Source organism: Gymnoscopelus braueri (assembly GCF_963280865.1).
Source record: "Gymnoscopelus braueri genome assembly, chromosome: 11".
Classification (NCBI taxonomy): domain Eukaryota; kingdom Metazoa; phylum Chordata; class Actinopteri; order Myctophiformes; family Myctophidae; genus Gymnoscopelus; species Gymnoscopelus braueri.
Window position 1 is genome coordinate 21,076,946 of NC_137613.1, and position 20,897 is coordinate 21,097,842.

The following is a 20,897-nucleotide window of genomic DNA, read 5'->3' on the forward strand; positions in this document are numbered from 1 at the left end:
AATATTTTTTACTATTGAATGACTTTAGTCAATGAGGTTTTTTGTCCAGTTTCAACACCATTTGATACTGTGCAGTGTGCACACATGGTACAGTACCTGCCACGCTCCCAGAGCTGGGCGAGAACGTAGACACAATCAGCTGGTAGGTGAAGTTGAGGACATCGCCCCCCGAGTAGCTGGCGTGGCCCAGAGATGGGAAGGTGACAAACACTGGATAAATGCCAGTGCTAGCATTGCTCAATCTGCACACCTGAGTGGTCACTGAACAGAAGAGAAAACAAAAACAAAAATGTCTTAAAGAAAAGAGACAAACGCATTAATTGGTAACACTGGAAACATAAGTAAACAGTTCAAGTGCAAATTTCAGCATTTAGAATAGGTTGTGCTTCAGCCTTGTAAGTGGATCATTTATTAGGGTGATTTTCAAGTATTACACAACATTATTGTGCATTCACAATACTGTAACATACTGAACTATATATAAAGAGGCCAATAAGGCAATTGTAAAGCAAACAATTTCACTTACAATTGAACTGTTGAACTTCACATCTTGCGGGTCCCACCATGACAGAGGCATTTTCACTGCTGAATCCAGTTCCCATTATGGTCAGAAGAGTCTGCAGACCATCTGACCCTGAAACGTCCAGTCAGTCACATTAATCCACAGAGACAATATTCCACGTCTTTAATTATATCCACAGTTTTGGTAAAATAATTTATTGAAATTAAATCTATTGAAAGAACCAAAAATGTCTTAATAAGGTACCTTGGGAGGGAGTGATTCCAGTTACAATGGGGGTCCTCTCTTCCAACCACTCAAAACCACAGTTTCCAGAACACTTAGATGGAATGCCATTAATATGAACCTCCACCTGCAGACAGCATCGCAGCGTTTAGACACTTAAGCCAAATGTATAGTTCATTGCAAAGCCGCCAGCTCAAGGAAAAAAGCAGATTGTTAGCTGAAAACTACACTTTTAGTTGACAATCAATTACTTTGGCCGAGCAACATGGCTGTACGATTAAGCTGGATCTGTATTGACACATCGTTTATGAAAAGGTTTTGCAATACAAAGGTGGGAAGGTGTTACTACTCGCGTGTGAAAATACCACTGTCAGAGTTATGTCATTGGGAGAACAGAGGACTCTGCATGTCTGCTCGCTGCTATCGCTTGCACGCACAAAGCACTTTAGTCAAATGCAAACATGAAACCTTTTGCAAGACCACAGACCAGACATGAAAGGCGATGTACTGGATGGTGCGTGATTTAGAGTTGGCTCAGCTGACACAAAGAATCATCAGCAGTGGTCACAATAGACAATGGATAGATGGATAATCCTATAACTACTGTACCTGGGACAGGAAACAATAGCTTTAAAACGTACCTGAGGTTTGGGTTCCCACACACGTAAGAAATCTCCTGTCACACTTCGTATGAAGAGCCCTCCCTTTTTTCTCTCTCTGGCTGTCACGGCAGGGTTGTTGCCCACAACAGATGAGGAATTGATCTGTAACAAGAGTGAAAAGTAACTTGTTACCAACATTTGCTGTCTATTTACCTGCAGATAAACAATAGTACTTTTGGAGTACATGTAAGTCACTAGCAGCACATATTTTCTTAGCACTATAAATGTTTCTCCTACTGTTTTATTACAGATTCATTCAGGAGTGTGTGGTTGAAAATAGAAATGTCTAACATAACATAACATAATGATAGTATGATATAGTATGATATGTGTGATATGTATCACATTAGAGTCTGACCAATCTTGGGAACCCATTCAGTAAAAAGAAGGAAAGAAAAGAAAATAGCAGGATCTGTCTTGAGAGATTAGAGTCTGACCTGCATGAGAGGCTGGTCTCCAGGCACGGTGAGCCACTTGACCCTCCATATGGGGCGTCTGCAGCTCCCTACATCGCTGACCTGCACCTGTCCCATGCCTGGAATACCCTCCAGGGCATACTTCAGGTCATCCTCACTGATGTCCACCGACAGACCTGAGAAAGGACACTGGTCACTCGCTAGTACTTGCTTCTACAGCCGTAACCACATTGTCATTTAATAACAACACGAGTAGAAGCTAAAATAATCTGCTACTTAACGTATTTACTGTGCAAGGGAAAGACAATACTCTGTTAGCATCATGTTAGCAAACATGATGTAATTCCAGAGACGCAAAACGAAAGCCCTTTCAAGGGTCGAGCTTGGGTCAGTGGGAGCTTAGTCTGCAATAGTAGGTGTTGATTTTTATCTCTGGAACAGGACAAATTCAGCTAGCAGCAGTTACAGCTGTTATGCAAATCACCAAGTGTGGCACGTCAGCCTCTCACATCTACTGTACAATACCTTCAGCGCGTCCTCCATAAATCTCCACATCAAAGGATCCATTCAGGGGCGGGGTCGCCCTGTCCAGGCGAGTGACAGTGAGCGTTGTTGCTCCCTCCTTGTACTCGGTCATGTCCTCTGTGTGGTTTGACATCTGATTCACAGAGCAAAAGAGTGGGACAAGTTACAAAGATACTGACTGATCCCTGTGTTGCCATCAGGGGAAGGTGTTCAAAAGCAGCACACTGTTTGCTGGCTTTTGGCTGTCATAGAATTAGCCTATCTTATTTATCAAGTACAGTAAAGAAATTTGAGTTGGCGTACAAAAGATATTGACATTCACAACAATACTACAATATGTACTCATATGAGACGTAATGTTTTTTGGGTCTCTTTTGTAAGTAATTATTTGTCATGTATACTATTTGGGTGTAAAGACAAATGTAATGTCAAGACAAGACAAATATTTCCTAATGTCTGTTGGTTGAATGTCTTGGATATGATTAATTGTCTGCAAAATGTACCAAAAGACTATTTATACTTAAAAAAGAAAAACCTCAAATGTAGTATATAATATTTTAGGAGAGCAGACAAAAGTACAAAATTACCAATATGATTATCCAAAAACTTTTTCAGGATAGAAATGTTTTCTGTTTCTTTTCCCCATACAATTGTGGGCAGTTTTTTGTTTTACAACACATGGACTGTCAACATAGCACAGAAACAAAGATAATTCTCAACCATTTCAAGCCGTTAGAATGGCTATAACATGGGCCAACAAGAGTGACGCAGCAACCATTTGGGTATTCCATTTGATTAAAACAATAACTCCACCTGTGTTTGGCAGAATCATAGACAGTAAGGACATGCTGTATACGCTAACAAGCAGAAAAGATCCCCTGAGGGGGATGATGCTACCACTGCAATCTGTTAGGCAAATCACCTCACTACTGCACATGTCATGCAGGCACAGGGGTGGATCTGATCATATTGGTGCCTGCCTGTGCTGGAAGTTACTACACGGGTTGCCTTCTGAATATGACCCTTGGTTATAGCAAACATAATTGTAATTTTTCAGGAAGATTCTGTGTAGAAATACACTTTAGAGGGTTAGGGTTCGTGGTTCCCACACGGCTCACTGGTGTGCCTTGAGACACGGTCAAATGTGACGACAGCGTGGGTCACGGTGGCAAGGGTTGGCAGTGATCCCTTAAAAAAATAATATAATTCTCTGCCAAGCACCCACACCGCGCTGATGTGCCGCCTCCATTAAGTTATAGGCTAACTACTGTATGACTGCCTCCTCATTACGCAACAACCAAATCAATTCTCTGTGTGTACAATGCTGCTGCCCCACGTTCCTCCTCCCACTCAACTGTAAACGGATTGGCTCGAAATGAATGTGATGGACAAGAGCCGATTCATGTTTTGAATGAGGATCCAGACCGCTTCTGATATGTGCCATGAATATCAGATGATGTGATAAGTTTACAGCTATAGCTAATAACAGCTGGCATAGGCTACACATTTAATTTTATAGTATTATTATACTGTATGATCGCTCCATTCATCACAGTTGAGTTTGTTTTCAAGTGGCCTGACTATTTTGAGTAGCTGCTTTTTTTCCAAATGCCTAGGTGTTAATAATAATATATCACTTTCTTCAAAGATGCCTTTTAGCAACACATACCAGTGGTATTGGTAGGCATATTGTTATTGAATAATGCACTTTATATAATTAATAAACATATCAATATAAATTCACATCAACATTTGGTCAATTCTGCTTATTACCCCCTATAGATGTGTACGTGTGCACATTTACTAGTTAAATATCTCTGAATATAATATAATATGATGTATCCTAATTATGATGTGTATTTAAACAATTATACACTGAATTAAGGCCATTCAATGGATCAGTTACCTGTAGAAAGCCAATGTCTAGCAGAGGAAACCCAAAGGCACAGTCTTTGGGTGTGGCTGTGATCTCATAGATGACCTGTGATGTGTCTGACTTCTCCACAGTGATGCTCTCAAAGAAACGACCAGAGCTTCCAAAGGGCTGAGGCTTCCTCTTGCGTATGACACCTATGAGAAAGAACACAAGGAAGGAAATCAATTAAATCCTCTGTATATTGTGCAAGATCGCTAACGCTGAGAGGTAAGGTACCTTCAAATCTATGCATTTTATTGAGTAAATAAACTTAATTTGGTCTGATTCTATTCAAACAATCATCGGTATGCATGAATGTAATGCAGAAAACATGTTATTCAGTTACATAATGAAATAGGCATTGCAACACCAACATTAATCAAATAAAGGTATCAAAACATGCGTTCTTTTGTTTAAATCATGTTCATATATTTATCCAGTACTTCTCCAACAATATAACATTTGAATTTGAAAAGCGAACCAAAACTAAAGTAAAGGAGTATACTGTACCATTTTCATCCCTTGTGGTGCGGCTCTTTCCGAGCTGAATGGCATCCACAAAGAAATCTGCACCAGAGTCATCTTTTTCCAGATAGAGTTCCAACAACTGGTGATTGCTTCCAAAGAATTCTGTCTGCAGTGGACTCAGCAGGTCAACACACTTGTAGCTCCAACTGTCAACAAAGAAACATATTTAAGTGCCCAATACATAGTTGGTTTATTATCACTGGTTCTACAATGTGATATGAATTCGGTGTTAGCCATGAACACAGGCCCCAATATATTAAACAACAAGTTGTTCGACAACAAGTTGTACATGTCAAGAACATCTCCCGACCTGCTGGGTGAGACATACTAGGTCAAACAGGATGGTTTTGGACCCATATGCAGTAGGAAGCAATTATGTACACAGGATCCATTCCTATCAGAATGAGCGCTACACATGCACTGTCCAAGACGCCTCGTGGTGCTTGTTGGCGTGTCTCTCCAACCCATATGCAAAGGAAAACGACATTGATGAGCAGCACTCCTCTCCAAAAGTTGAACTATTTTCTACTTGAGGCGCCCAGGGCACTCTGCCAAAAAACGTTGAGAGCACTGAAACACGATGCTCAGTGCTAGGAATAGGAGTGCTCCAGCACCTCTTTACCATAAAAATGCATGTCAGAAAAGCACTGAGAGGCGGCAGCTCAAAAAATGCTTTCTGGGTGCATGGCCCCTTAGAGGGCATTGAAGTGCTTACTCTCCCCTTTTTCAATATGAGAGATTGACAAAATGTACATGCTTATATCTTTGTTGTACTGAGCAGCAACAGATACAATTCACTTTGGGTTAAGTTGACATATTGAAATCATTGTGAATGATGGTTGTCACTTACTTGTGCTCTTTGTTTAATTGTGGTAGAATTGTTGTTATCTCTGTTTCGATTTGGCCCTGGGTGTTGCGGTAAGTGAACTTGATCCTAATTCCATCACGCAATGCTCCTTTGTATGCAAAACAAAGCTGGAAAGAAAATAATTGAAGAATGTTTCTGATTATTTTATCCTATCCATTATATATTTAAAAATCTATCTAACACTCGCCATCTCTGCAGACTGAAAAGGGCCAAATAAGTCAAGTAAATATCTTACCATGGAATACTGCTGCAATGAAATCGCTCCATATTTGCCACCAGATTCTGTGGTATAATCTTCCTTGAAAAGGACCGCAGGATTCTTCAGTGACCAAAGGCCACAGAAAGCCTCCGTATCCTTCACAGGTTCCCCTCGATTATCACCGTTGTACTAATGGGTAGTTGGGCACAAGACGTCAGAACATAGCGAGAAATCAAAGTCTAAACTCATTGACTTCCCATGAGATCACTTGGTGAGATAACAGCAACAAAAACATTCCATTATAAACTAGCTGCCAAATACATACAGTGAGCCATATATTTTGTTAATGGGTTTGCATCCCCAAAGACCGCCTTGTCCACCTGCATGGTTTCCCATAGCAGTGGCTTTATGGTGTCCCCCTTGTCATTGATTAATACTGTAGTAATGTTATTAGTTCCCACCTGATCCCGAGATTCGTCGTCTTCAAAGTCTCTGGAGTATTTGACATTAGAGCTCTCCTCTGCGGTAATTTCACTGGGACACTCGGCCTTTAACATGTCCTCCAGAGCCGATTGCACCTGTTCCCACAAAAACAGTCACTGGCTAGTATCACCTTTATTCAAGGAGATTTTTGACAAGACACACTTTTGCAGAAATCAAACCTGTGATATATCAGTTAGAATGTAGTCTCTCTCATATTACCACTTTATCACTTGATGTTTAGTGCCTTTTGTTTATGCTTCATCTAATTCCATATGCACATGCAAATTAATATTAAACCTTTTATTCAAGAGAACAGACCTCAGACTGAGATGCATTGAAGGCGATGGGCTTTGTAGGTACTCCACCCCAGAGCAGAGTGAAGGTAGCCATGTTGCCTTTGCCTTTTGTCACCTCCATGACGGTGATGTTGGTGTCAGACCCAAAAACCTCATACTGAAGAGGCTCAAAATCACCTGTAGTCATTACACACAGAATGTTAGTTAGGGAAAGTTAGCAAAACCTTTGACCAATCGGTAAAATAAATACTGGTACTTACTAATAGCTTTCTTCAAATGTGTTCATACAGGTATCTACTATCACCTCTCAATTTGTTCCAGCCCAACTCCGATGGGAAACTTTATGGGAACCAATCAAATTGGCCAATATGAACTTATGGGATGTCTAATTATGGGGGTCCTGAATCCATTCAAACCATTAGTTTTTAGTAAAAATTACTAAATAAAATCGTCCACACCTACTTTTCAGGTGTGGCCGATTTTCAAATTTCAATTTCAATTTCATATTGTGGTGGCCGTAATTGTCACTTATTTATCTTTGTTGAGTGGTATATTTGAATCGTGGGGTTCTTAGAAAGTAATATAAAGTAAATGAAGATATCACATTTTCTTGTGTTGTGTTTAGTTTGCGTAATTTGCAGAAAGAAGGTAACTCTTATGGATGGAATGGCAGTGGTACAGGCAATTGGAAAGCCATCATGGATCATGTGCCCAGTAGGCTGACCATTTCACAGCCACACTGAACAGCAAGTCCAAAGAGTATAGGGAGATCCATGTAGTGTATGACCACTACAATCTCCCAACTTTAGTGAAGGAGGCCACACGGAAGAGATTCCATCTTTACTGAAGGAGGCCACACGGAAAATATTCCACAGAAGAGATTCCATCTTTACCGAAGGAGGCCACACGGAAGCAGTGATGAGCTGTGGATTTTTGAACTAGGGGTGCTATATTTTCTGACGTCACGTGCACGCATGTGCACATAGCCAATCAGCTCAGTGCTAGTTGAAATACTGTATTCAACATGTGATTTTTAATGTAATTATATCTTATTTATTTTTTTCATTCAACCTTTATTTAAGATTCTCGGAGAGATCAATTGAGGGAGACCCTCATTTACAATGATGCCGAGATTACACACATATAAATAACATAAGAGTAACAAGAAAAACAATAAAGTTGACACAAACCGTTAAAACAATTGCATGTTAACATCAATCAGTTAAAACAGTTGCATATGGGTAAGACACGGTTATTATATAGATTCCTAAAATGGCCAATAGATACTAGGGTATTCAATTTAAGCTCTTGTTGCAAGAGGTTCCAAGACTCAGGTGCACCAAAGCTGAAAGCAGCCTTTCCCTGTTCTGAATTGGAAAAAGGAGCCAACAGGATTAGCCAATCGCTGGAGTGGGTTAGAATGTGATTAGGTTTCAGACGTAGATTTAGTTGCATTGTTAATGATAGAGTCATTTGATCTCTTATCTGAATTATCATAATGTGTCTAGGGTCCTTAAACTGGTTAAAATGTCCTATTAAGTATGGTCTCATATGGGCCTGTACTTTGTCATGTAAAAGTACTCTGTACTCACAGTCTCTGTGTCTGCAAGCCAAGGTCAAACGCATGCAGGCTTTCTCTGCGGCAATCTTTTGTTTTAAGAACACTGTATCTAGAATGCTCTTCTCTACAGCTGTCTCCCTTAGTGTCACCAAACCACCACTGACCAGTGACAGGTCAGAGCACAGATGTCAAACGTGTTGACCCAGACATGGGGACGCTGTTGTCCAGAGATAAACTGTCACACCATATCATCATTTACCATCATCTACCATCATCAGACGACGACCTAACCATCGCTCTCATCCAATCCGAGAAGTCCACCTTCGCCCGGAACCTCATCGATGTCACATCCTATGATGTCATATGTTTATGTTACTGGACAATGTTAAAAGCTACATGCTTTCTCTGTTACACTACAGAGAGACGCCGACCGATGATGCGGAACCATGATACTGTAACCTTCTATATCTCTCTGATCTGAATAAAAACATGTTTCGTTATACCCTTGGCTGCCTGGTCTGGTTTCTTCCTTATTGCCTCCGTTATACAAGTATGTGGTACTTTGTGTGGGTCATAAGGGGAAATCAACTCCATCAGTTAATTTGTTGTTTTTATTTTTGTTTCAATTGATTAATTATTTTATTTTCCTTTTAGTTTTAAGCCCTTTACATAGACTCACCCACACATAAGTACTTAAAATAATCAGTTGTCTTTATCTTGTCTCAGAGAACTGGGTCCTCTTCTAAGCGATCCCCTTCACACTCTGCAGTGCAGAGACTGTTGTCTCTCATTGTGAGAGGAATGTACACATTCAATTCAAGTCCATGGCTTTTTTCGAGTAGCCTAATGTTATGCAAAGCAGCCAGGTAGACGCTATTGAGAACGGCTCGCCGCTGACGGCGCGAACCTTGAGAGGCTATTGTTTAAACTTTAAGGTGTTAAGACCGCAGCTGACGGTGCGTGCTCACGCGTGCATGTGGAGCTCCCAGCCCCCCAGCCAGCGCCAGAACTAAGGGGTCGCCGACCCCCCATAGCACCCCCTACAGCTCATCCCTGCACGGAAGAGATTCCAGGGTGGCAAGCCTCCAAGTTAACTACTTAACATGTGGAAGACGACATACCATTGGGGAATGTTTCAGCAAAACAGTTCCTGTCAAACAGCATCAAAGATGTCTATCTCGCCAAGTAAGCCCTCCAACTCTTTCAAGGGAAACCCAAAGCTTTCAGTCACTTCAAGGCAGTGGCGCCGGCGCCAGTTTAATAGGACACTGTGTCCCCCCACTATTCAGTCCAGCCAAAAAAAATATATATATATATATATATTTTTTTTTAAATAAATAATAAAATCAGTCCAGTCCCCCGCACCTCGTGACCACCGCGAGCGTGAGGCGAACCGAATTAACCGAAATAACCGAATGATCCCCCCCAAAAATCGACAAACCCACCCGAAATAACCCGAAAATGTTCGCGCTCGTGCATGTGTCCCTGATGTGTCCCCCCACGTCATATTCCATTCCGGCGCCCCTGCTTCAAGGCAGGATATCCACTCAAACTATATGGATGTAAATCTCCATAGCTCGCACAAGTACAGTAGTAGTATGCCTTGCCAAGCCATGTGGCCCATAGGGCAGTAGTGTGAGTTAGCTTGATGTACAAGTACATCTCCCAGCCATGATGTAAAAGTACACTTCCTGGACATGACGCTAAGATAAGTGACAATTATGGCCACCACCATTTGATGGATAGGCCCCCTGAAAAGTAGGCATGGTCGATTGTATGGCCAGGAGTAATTTTGTACTAAAAACTAATGGATGGAATGGATTCAGCACCCCCAAAAATCGATAATTAGACATCCCACAAGTTCCTATTGGTCAATTGTAATTCTTTAATTTGTTTGCCCAGGCCCTCCGGGTACCCCAACTTTGATTGGCTACCACAAAGTTTCCCATGGGAGTTAATTGGGTTGGAACAAATTGAGAGTAGACGCCTTTATGAACACATTTGTGAATAAAGCTATTGGTAAGCATTTATTTAGCAAATTGGTAAGTGTTTAAATTGGAGAACTTGAAGAATAGAGAAGTGTCACCTACCCCTCTGAGAGTTGAACATCACAGTGAAGTGAGTGCCGTTGCTGGTGATGTCTTTAGTGACCTCTACTGTGTCTGGCTTAATGGACCAGAGGTCATTCAAAGCTGCAGCCACCACGTCTGCTGTGGCTGTGACGGGGATGGGTCCTGTATAAGACAAACCAGGCTTCTAGTTATGTGTTATGTGGGAGCCAGTGGGGCTCCCATAAGAAGGGGTCTCAAAGCACACATCTGTGGGAGTAGCTAAAACATAACCATTATTTAATGGTTCATGATCATTCAATGTTTCAATAATCATAAATAATGCATGATGAGTAATACTTAGAGTATATCAATAATGAGATAAATAGGCAAAAGACACATGTTTTCCAAAAGAACTAAATGCGCCATAGTGCTGTTTGTTGGTGTCATTCACCTAATCCAGGCTGTGGGCTGGCATATATTTCAACATAATGAAACTTTGTTGTCTGAAGGTGTTGGACCAGAGTCTCTCTCTCTCTCTCTCTCTCTCTCTCTCTCTCTCTCTCACACACACTCTCTCTCTCTTTCACACATGAACGCGCACACGCACGCACGCACGCATGCACGCACGCACCCATGCACTCACCCATGCACTCACACACACAAACAAACACACATACTGTATATACACACAGAAACCCCTAACTTATCTCTGCCCCTAACATTAGTTATTTTAAAGACCCCCTCTAGGCTCAGATTATGACTTGAACCCAGAGACAAACACAAGACTGTTGAAGAGACATCCTTATGGACTTGTGTAGCTCAGGTTATCATTGATCATATTTATGAGGTATTCATGAGGGTTTCCACACCCCACAGAGTATGACATAAGGCTTTACCAGTCTTTGTGCCCCCGTAGCCCAGGCTGAAGAATGTGAAGTCACAGAGATGGCTGGCACAGTTGCTGTTCACGGTGACCTCCTGGACCTCACTGACTGGAGCAGCAGAGGCAGGCCAGGACTCGAAGCTGACCACCTGGACAACGGTGGAAGAACAGACGAAAAGGTTAGGGGGCAATGAAGAAGAGTATTGCCTGATTTTTGCTTGCCCGCTGTGTTAAGCATCGACAATATCTGATCTAAAAGCTCACAATGCTTCACAATGCAACGCCTTGTGAGTTTTTGGGTGGTGAAACCGCCCCTATATGTGAGGTTTGGATATTTGCACACCAAATCCTGCGCTGTGATTGGCCACCAGTGTACCCCCCTAACCCTGCACCGTGATTGGCCAATCACAGTCTATTCAGGACTGTGATTGGCTAGTGTCACATGACACATGTGCATAGCCCTATAAATAGGACTATGCACTTAAAAAAAACACATTTATGTTTTTTTTTAAGTGAATCACACAGTAGCTAGCAAGACACCACCCACTTCACACCGGGTGTGATTTTTTTTTTCTATATGCGATACTGGCATGCAACTAAGTATAAATAAGGCTTATGTTGTTGAATAATGGGCAGGAAAGAGACAGCTTCTAATATAATGTATGCTGGTTTCACTAAGGTAGTGCTGCTGAATGGGAATATTTTTATACTCTGTCGCATGGCGGTGTTGCACAAAATTAGCGAAAACACCTGATCTTCATGCACACAATGCACCATATCGTGCCGCTTTTTGCCTTTTGAAAAAAAGAAATTACTTTTGAGAAAGTTCGCCTGTGGTTGACAGTTGTAATACAATAGGAACGGGTGAACAGACAGATACAAGATAAATCAGTTTTATTCACTTGCTGGCTACCTTTGATAATTGTGCATGGGATTCAGGAAGTGGTACTCGATGAGAAACACTGGGACTTCTGCTGTGAAAATCATTATTTAGCCCTGAATACTGACTACGCTAATAGGACACATACAATATAGGATTACATACCTGTTTCTCGTTGTAGACGTCATAATCTGCCACAATGTACTGCTGTTCATTGACAGCATCGTTTGTCTGATCCTCCGTGAAGGTGCTTGTTCCTCGGAAGAAAGCCATGTCAACCTTGGCACCTCCACCATACTGTTGCTGCAGGATTTCCATGAAGTAGCTACGGAAAAAGGGTTTTTACTTAATACACACAGTAATAGTGTGCAAGTATTTTATAGAAATCTTAATATTCTCATCAAGCTCTAATACAGTCTTACTACTTTTTTGCATGTATAATGTTTCAAGTGTTTAAAAATACTGTAGGCTAACTCTGAAATAAGGCCCTTGTCAAGTATTGGCCATATACCGTTTTGTGAGGTTACAAGTGGAGTAAAAGTCCTCTACTCACGCTTTTCCTTTCTCCAGAAACATGGTTTTAGTCCTCTGTGATGACTGGGATGTGTAGGTGGACACATATCCAGTCTGGTAAGCAACCTTGACCTGAAATAGATTTTGTGAAATATTGTGTATTGAAACTACTGTGGCACCAAAATCATCCCAAAATAAGAAAGTGCATGCGATTACTACTGTATGTAAAACGTTTGTTGAAAACGTTTTACATCTATTAGAAAAACCTAAAGCCCCAAAAAACTGTTATTTCAGTCAATATCTATGAAATATAAAAAAGCTATTTTTGTAGTGAATGGTACAGGTTAACCACCACTTTTGAAAGAAAGAAAGAAAGAAAACAGCAATGGTTTTAATTTCTTGGCTATTGATTGACATTTTGTAAGAATACATGACTTTTTGACATGGCTAATGTCCAATAACAAAGATTTGATTCCAGCCGTGACAATGCCTAATTACCTTGAACTCTGGCTGGCTGGTGTTGCTGAAGTAGAGGTCACAGCGGTCATCACAGTGTAGATACAGGGTGTAGTTGTCAGTTGTTGGAGGCACAAAGAAGCCTGACACGCGTGTGGTAAACCAATTGAATGGTGTGGGGAAGATGTGAGGCATGGAGTCAATCCATTCCATGTGATATCCAGTTGTGTTCTCGTTGTAGGCCTGTATGTCATCCAGTGACCCTGGTCTTGTTTCATTAAAGACCTCCATCTTCAACCCCCTGCCACCTGTATGCATGTTTAGATAGTCATTTTTACCGTAGATGGATTGTCTTGTTTTAATTTAACCACTTAATATACATTGTTGCAAAACAAATAGCAAACATAGCCAATCTACATAAGCTAACAATGCATCGTGTTGAAACTCTTTTTGCGCTTTAGGATCTGCTATTTTTGCTGAATGTTCACCTTTTTTGCAGAATGTTCACCTGTTTATGACAAATGTTCGTCTATTATGACATGCCCAGAATAAGGGGCTAGGGTTCATGTGGTTAATATTACATACAGTACATTTCTACATGTAAACAACAGCAGATCGATAGTTCATTGACACTGTTTGGTTGTAAAAGAAAAAGTAAATAGAACTTGCACATCAAAACTAGTATATTTATTATTGATTTTCCTATTTCTCTCATCTTTTTAAGAAAGTAGGTAGCTGATATATTGCACTTTAACGTTAGTGCTAGGTATACTCTTAGTTGCTTGTTTTAGAAGAGAATGCACTTAAGACTTTAATAGTTTTCTTGCCTACCTATGTTGAATGCACTTATTGTAAGTCGCTTTGGATAAAAGCGTCTGCTAAATGACTGTAATGTAATTTAATGTAATGTAATTTATGATCTAATACTCAGTAGAATAATGTTATTGTTAACCACACCACTCTGCTGAATAATCTTGATCATGATGACGGACACTTTGATGCAGTAGGACCTAGACTGTGCTGTTGTCCACAGAGCTTTGTGACGCAGTATTTTGCATGATGCTATACTTTAAAATACTAAGTACTCTTATCACAAAGACATGGTACATTATCTCATCCTGATAGTAATGACATCAAAGTCACCTACTCTTTATGAACTGTGATAACAAGCGATGGGTATGTGTGTTTGCACAACCTGTTGAGAGACTTGAGACACACTTTACAATGGCAAACACCTGAAATTCTTCTGCCCTTGAAGTCATGGTTGTGACATTTGTTTGTTGTGACCAATCTTTAGATGAACAAGATAACATTGAACAAAGCATGGAGACAGATCATATGGAATGTATCGCATCGAAAGACAACAGCAGAGAAAGAAAGAGACGGGGAGTGTTCTCACCGGGATAGGCTGTTGTCATGCTCTTTGGTTGTCTCGGAGTCATGCATGTAATTTTCTCATCAGACACACTCTGGATTTTGCAAGGCCTGCCTGTAGACAATCAGAGAAAAGCCACTGTAAGCATCTCGTGACATTTCAACAACACAAATAAAGGTTACACAATAATGGAGGAATTATTGCTCATTAACTCCTTTAAAAGGTGTAGGCCTACCAAGCTGGACAAATGTGACAAAAATGGCCACAAAATCTAATTTATGTAAGGAATTCTGATCCCTAAATGGCCCAAATTGATACAATTAAAGATGACACAGTACCCGATATTCTGACAAAATGATTGCTGACATGAAATGAAAAGTCATTATAATGTTAATGCATAGATTGATTGATTGTACTTTATTATTAAGAAATGTAGACAGCTAAAAGGCTAAAAGGAAAGCCTGGGGACTCGTTTCCATTGTGGTCCTATGTATACATAACATAATTTTGGAGTGAGTGGAACAAAGTGTACAGTGATGTAACTTCAGCATCATGTAACTCTCTAGATAGACACCAATGTTACAAGTCATTTAACCCAGAGACAACCAGTGGGGGTTCGTGCAACAACGGCTGATAAGTCTACACAGGGACAAGCTGGGTTTACAGACCGAGCCATGGCCTCGTTGGCCCCAATGACGATACGCGCCTGGAGACAACAAACCTTAATGTGCTGTTAACTCTCACCCTACCCTGGGTTCCTCATCCCATTCCACATTCATCTCATTACGTTTCAATAAATTGTCAAACTTAAGTAGAGGTGTGGTCTCTCTTACTAGTGAATGTGCTGTTAAAAGCTTGTGAAACACTATTGTGTGTAACAGATAGTTTGTCATGGTCTGCTAATAGTACAGTATGTTCCTATGGCTTCTGAAAATTTGTTCTTCTTTGTAATCCCAGGTTGGCCTTTGCGTGTGTCTTCTAAGGTTGATTTTAGAACTATGCATGCATTCTCTATTGATGAAATGATTATGGGCCCTCATCACACATTCTGGAATGTTCAGTCCGTCATGACACATGTGACTGATGTGTCTATCCATGATAAACACCTGTGTCATTTGTCAAACATATCACTGAAACAATGACAGCCAGCATAGGAATAAAAAACAGAAGTATTCATGTCATCTCATGCGGTGAAAAAGGCACAGCAACGCCTCTTTCACCTCAGGGATGGGGACTATAGCCTTCTAGAGAGCCACCACTGAGAGCATCCTTGACTGGAAGCATCACTGCCAGACATTGGGAACGGCACTGCCTTGAACAGAAAGCATTATAGAGGGTTGTGTGTGGACAGCCCAGAGCATCAGTGGATGTGAGCTTCCCTCCATCCAGGATCCAGGATATATACAATGGATTAGGTGTCAGTAAAGCCCACAGGATTATTAAAGACCCCCCAGTCACTCCAACCATGGACTGTTTCAGTTGCTACCTTTTCGCAAGCAATACATCAGCCTCAAGGCCTGGACCAGCAGGTTCCAGGACAGTTTTTCTCACCAGTCAACCATGCAGGCTTATAAACAATGGACAATAATGGGCTGTTGTCTGTCTGCCTTTTACACACGCACATGTACACGCATGTGCGCACGCACGCACGCACGCACGCACGCACGCACGCACGCACGCACGCACGCACGCACGCACGCACGCACGCACGCACGCACGCACGCACGCACGCACGCACGCACGCACGCACGCACGCACGCACGCACGCGCGCGCACGCACACACACACACACACACACACACACACACACACACACACACGCACACACACACACACACACACACACACACACACACACACAAACACACAAACAAACAAACAGATTGAGCTGTGCATATACAAACACACATAGCACCCCCATACTGTACCTTCAGGACATTGATCCACACCTACAGTACACCCCTCCCAGCTCAATTAGATCAGCTAAGACAGGAAGTTTGTTTGTCCCTTTCCAAAGACACCCTGGCCAATTATATTGCTATTTTCCTTGTTGCTGCAATGTCGAGGAGCCAAGAATTTAACTCTCTCATACGCATAATGTGATCTAACAATAAAGAATATTGAATCTTGAATCACTAGTAACAATCCATAGCCTTTTGCATAGTTTTACAACGCAACATAAATATCACTATTCATGAAGAACAGGAACGGAGGATGAAAAATTCTACAAACTGGTTTCAAGGATTTACCAGTCAGATAAGTTACAGATTAGATCAGAATAGAACAAAACAAAACAACACTTGTTGCGAACGCGGGAGGAGGCGCGGCGAAGCCGCGCCTCCGACCAAGTGGAGCTTACTATGTAACCCTGCTCGGGTTGTGTCTCTGTATCTCTGTATCTCTGTGTCTCTGTGTGCACTGCCTGTGTGCAGCTCCTCTGAGATAAGTAAATGTCCAATTTAGACGTACCATACATCAAATGAAAGGTCTTTGAAAACTGAACACACCTGTCAAGGTTGCGTTTAAGCCCGCCCCTTCCCCCGGAAGCCACGCCCCGGAGAAGGCTCCTAAAAACTCCCCATTGAAACCCCATGTTAAATGAAAAGTGCCCGAATCGCTCCCAAACTTTTTCTACCCCCCCTAAGTGGGGGTCTACGAACAAATACATCGGGCTCGGATTTTGGCTCCGCCCCCCGGAAGTGGGTGAAACAGGCACTTCAAACACTTTGTTGAATTGTTCAAAAACATTCCAAGTTTTTTTTTTGTGAATTTGTATTTTTCTAAGATGCTCCTTTTAACGCAGATTTTTTTTGAAAAATTATTGGTTACTTTTTTTTTAAATATTTTTTTTCATTCTTTTTTTTCTTTTTTTGCGTTCGCTTACCGCGTTCGCGCGTCTTACTTGTCAGCCACAGGCATAACCTACTAGTAGCTGGTGGTGGTACATTCCCTCCCTGGCTGTGTCTGGTAATATGGTAAAACCTTTGCCTCCAGGCCCACATACAGGTATAACCTGAGCTGGACTTACCTACTGCTGGTACTTTCCTTTGCCTTCCTTCCCTACTCTGTCTCCTGCTATGCCTTGCCAATTGTAGGACAATTAACACTGATAATTACCTCCTACGAGGACTTGTGCTGGACGATCTGTTTCATCAAAGAAACGTCCATGGATGGAAAGCAGGGTCCCACCTAGCACACCGCCGTTTGATGGAGAGACTCCTGTCACCTCTGAGAAAATAAACATACACGACAAACGCTAAGCATGAATGATGCAGAATAAGGGTTTAAGTTTGTTTAATACAGTATGTATTATACAGTTTGACTACTCATCAGTATTTTGCTTTTTTACCTGCATAGGTCTGAAACATGGAGAGCTTGTTTGCAGCTGAGACCCTGTATACGTCCTTGTCTGTTAAGCTCCTGATATATAAAAAAAAATAAAAAATTAAGAAGGATAAACATACTTCTCTTTATAAGAAAGATTAACTAATGTATAGATTGGGAGATGTGCAACAATTAATTTAACTAATCAATTATAAAATAGCTGATCTACAAGTTCACAACGCGTGGCATTGTGAGCTTGTAGATCGGCTATTTTAGGTATTTCTGCACGTAATTTCCGACAGCACTTCCTGATTATTTGATTCATCAAAAAATAATCAATAGAATAATTACTAACAAAATAATCGATAGTTGCAGGCAGCCTTAGTGATTGGTTTTTACCTTCCATAATCAGCATCCAGAATGTAACTCAAGTTATGGTGCCCTATGATGAAAAATATGTGTTTTAATAACAATTTCAAGCATAAATAAATACTGTATTCCATCATTATTAGTTGTATACTGTATAAATCATCAACCAAATTGTCTTACCAACATATGACCCAGTCATTCTGCAGCTCATGTATCCCCAGTGAGAACCTTCATGGTCCAAAGTCACACCATAGCTTTGGGAACATTTCAATGTGTATTTATTAATGTAAATAACAATAATTAATAATTAGTAACAAAATACATGTCATGCATCATACTGTATATTACTCAACATACAGTTACAGTATAACAAAATATTACTACACTTAACCTGCCATTCTGTAGGTCATTACATATATGTCCATCTACAGCAGAAAACATGTTTGCCACACCATTTTAACTATATTATAGCATAAGTCACCCAACAAAATCGGACTTACAGTTCATCAGAGTTCGGCTTCAGGAGATCACAAGGCATTCCTCCCATGTATGCTCTGAAATCAACAAGGCAAGATGGTACTGAATTGATATAAATGAACTTATATGTGAGCAAACAGGAGATAAAATGATTGTATTTATCTATCGCCGTCATCATTTATAATGATTCTTACCTCAGAAATCTGACGTTGAGACCATTTGTGCTCTTGGCAGTATTGCTTCCATACACATCAGTGAATATCCTACCCCGTAATGTTACCACGGTACCTGCATGTGTGTTGGCAATGGGATTCAGAATTAAGTTAGTAGTAAGTACAGTACAGTACAGTACAGTACAGTACAGTACAGTACAGTACAGTACAGTACAGTACAGTACAGTACAGTACAGTACAGTACAGTACAGTACAGTAGAACACAGTACAATCCTAAATGTTAATGTATTCATTTGTAAAGAGTGTACAAATGGACACTTAAAGGTCCATTTGGTTACATTTGTACACTCTCTGAGTTAAATTAACACTCAGGATTTTTACTGTGTAGAATGTGGTCAGAGACATGTATGTGTATTACAACATGAAGAACTATACTGTACCTGGGGGCCCAGAGACTGGACTTAGACTGTCGATAGTGGGAGTGCGCCACCAGCGGGTCTATATTAACATCAAGAAGCACCATTAGGAATGGTAAAAACACACCATCAAACAAACCACATCCTAAAACACTCTACATAGAACACACCATTGTTCTCATGTCTTACTAAATAAAGTACATCAATCAATCAATCAAAACCACAGTATGATTCACCTAACAAATGTATCAAATATAAATACCATAAGAAAATATGTGAAAGTATTGGATGTCAAAAGATGAAAGCCCTTGTCCTAAACTGTGATTTCTGTTTCTGCGGAAAACACCTCTGCACACTGTCACTTGATTGCACTTAAAGCATTTTAATAAGACATAATGTATAAGTAATAATGTATAACTTATAAAAATAAGTCTTACAAAGAAAGTGCACCAGCCGTATGGGTTGGGTGAGCCCCCGCATATCTGGCTGTCAGGAATGGGAACACCATCCACGCTAACATGGGCCCAATATGTATCGATTGGCATGGATCTGTCACGGGAAAAAAAGAGTAAACATTTTTATATGCATTTAGTTGCTCATAGAGTTAAGCCTAATTTATACTTTGCCGGCCGTACCATGAAGTACATTAGTTTTAGCCATCATTACAGTTTTCTCTTCTATTATGTTATTATTGTGATTATTACTATTATATGAGTATAGGCCTGTTTTAGCTTGTAGCTAAACATCACTCAGCTGCAGTCACACATTGAACTTTGTTGTGCTACTGCTGTGCAATGAAGTGTTCTTCTTCACATTTGAACAATACTTAAAGGTAGGGTAAGTGATATTTTTTGGTTAAAACAAAACGTTTTTTGTTAAAAAGTTAAAGCACTATTTTCTGATAGTATTAATTGCCATAGTGTTTGTTCAGAAAATACATTTTCAGGTGGGTTGCCAATCATCAGCCAATCAGGAAAGAGTACCCATTTATCAGCTCCAATTTTATAGTGTTCCAGACTTCCATTGTAAAAAAAAAACTGCACATTTATTTGTTTCATCACTTCCAATTTAATTGTTTAATCTGTATCCTGTGCAAGTTCTCGCTCCTGATTGGATAAGATAGGTATCCTGACCTGAAAATGCATTTTTTTTCCTTTCTAAAGAGCTGGAGAGACTCCTGTTACTGAACAAATATTCTATACCTATATCCGAATATGGAGCTATTTAATAATTATTTTAATTAAAAAAATCACTTAGCCTACCCTACCTTTAAAATATATTATAATTTTGTTTTGCAGCCAGGTTGGCTCTAATAGCCTACTCCACTCTTCACAGATAGGCTAATGAACAGGCTACATCAGCTTTGGTATACAGGTGTAAGTAAGTAGGCTACGGTACCTGGTATAACACATGATTTGACTGCCATGTGTTGAGTCTCTCTCCACATCACAGGGGACTGAGAGGGTGGTTGACACCAGAGTCACACGGTTGCCGAAATTGTCATCTTTAGGACTCAACTGGAACTGGTTTTCTTGAGCAAATCCTGCAGAGAGGAGAGGACGCACGCGTACAAGCTACTTTAACGCATCGTAGATAGTTTATGAAACTCATGTGAAGGTATCGCTTGCAAAAAATAGACAACGGATCTACCATGCAGAGCTGTAGATTAGTTATTTTTTTGCAAACGTCATCCTCACGCGATGAATTAAGCTTTAGAATCTTAGTTAAGATCCTTGAAAATGACAAAATAGCCTTTCACAGCGTCCTGCACTCAAATTGCAT

At 40.6% G+C, this 20,897-nt stretch overlaps 1 protein-coding gene across 3 annotated transcripts in view; it reads right to left on the reverse strand.

Moving 5' to 3' along the window:
- LOC308095175 (fibrocystin-L-like) overlaps positions 1–20,897 on the reverse strand; it is a 54,556-nt gene that overhangs the window by 32,579 nt on the left and 1,080 nt on the right. For all 3 annotated transcript variants that reach the window (XM_080442133.1, XM_080442132.1, XM_080442131.1), the window contains exons 4-30: positions 20,514–20,658; positions 19,553–19,664; positions 19,140–19,197; positions 18,721–18,814; positions 18,550–18,603; positions 18,230–18,303; positions 18,080–18,122; positions 17,706–17,776; positions 17,474–17,584; positions 14,381–14,470; positions 13,024–13,289; positions 12,566–12,657; positions 12,178–12,337; positions 11,146–11,281; positions 10,289–10,432; positions 6,660–6,814; positions 6,320–6,436; positions 5,895–6,047; positions 5,642–5,766; positions 4,774–4,937; positions 4,255–4,418; positions 2,349–2,481; positions 1,845–1,999; positions 1,387–1,509; positions 767–872; positions 527–634; positions 97–261 (exon numbers count right to left, since the gene is read on the reverse strand). In XM_080442133.1, coding sequence (XP_080298259.1) covers positions 97–261; positions 527–634; positions 767–872; positions 1,387–1,509; positions 1,845–1,999; positions 2,349–2,481; positions 4,255–4,418; positions 4,774–4,937; positions 5,642–5,766; positions 5,895–6,047; positions 6,320–6,436; positions 6,660–6,814; positions 10,289–10,432; positions 11,146–11,281; positions 12,178–12,337; positions 12,566–12,657; positions 13,024–13,289; positions 14,381–14,470; positions 17,474–17,584; positions 17,706–17,776; positions 18,080–18,122; positions 18,230–18,303; positions 18,550–18,603; positions 18,721–18,814; positions 19,140–19,197; positions 19,553–19,664; positions 20,514–20,658 — 3,318 coding nt within the window. The remainder of the gene's footprint in view (positions 1–96; positions 262–526; positions 635–766; positions 873–1,386; positions 1,510–1,844; positions 2,000–2,348; positions 2,482–4,254; positions 4,419–4,773; positions 4,938–5,641; positions 5,767–5,894; positions 6,048–6,319; positions 6,437–6,659; positions 6,815–10,288; positions 10,433–11,145; positions 11,282–12,177; positions 12,338–12,565; positions 12,658–13,023; positions 13,290–14,380; positions 14,471–17,473; positions 17,585–17,705; positions 17,777–18,079; positions 18,123–18,229; positions 18,304–18,549; positions 18,604–18,720; positions 18,815–19,139; positions 19,198–19,552; positions 19,665–20,513; positions 20,659–20,897) is intronic.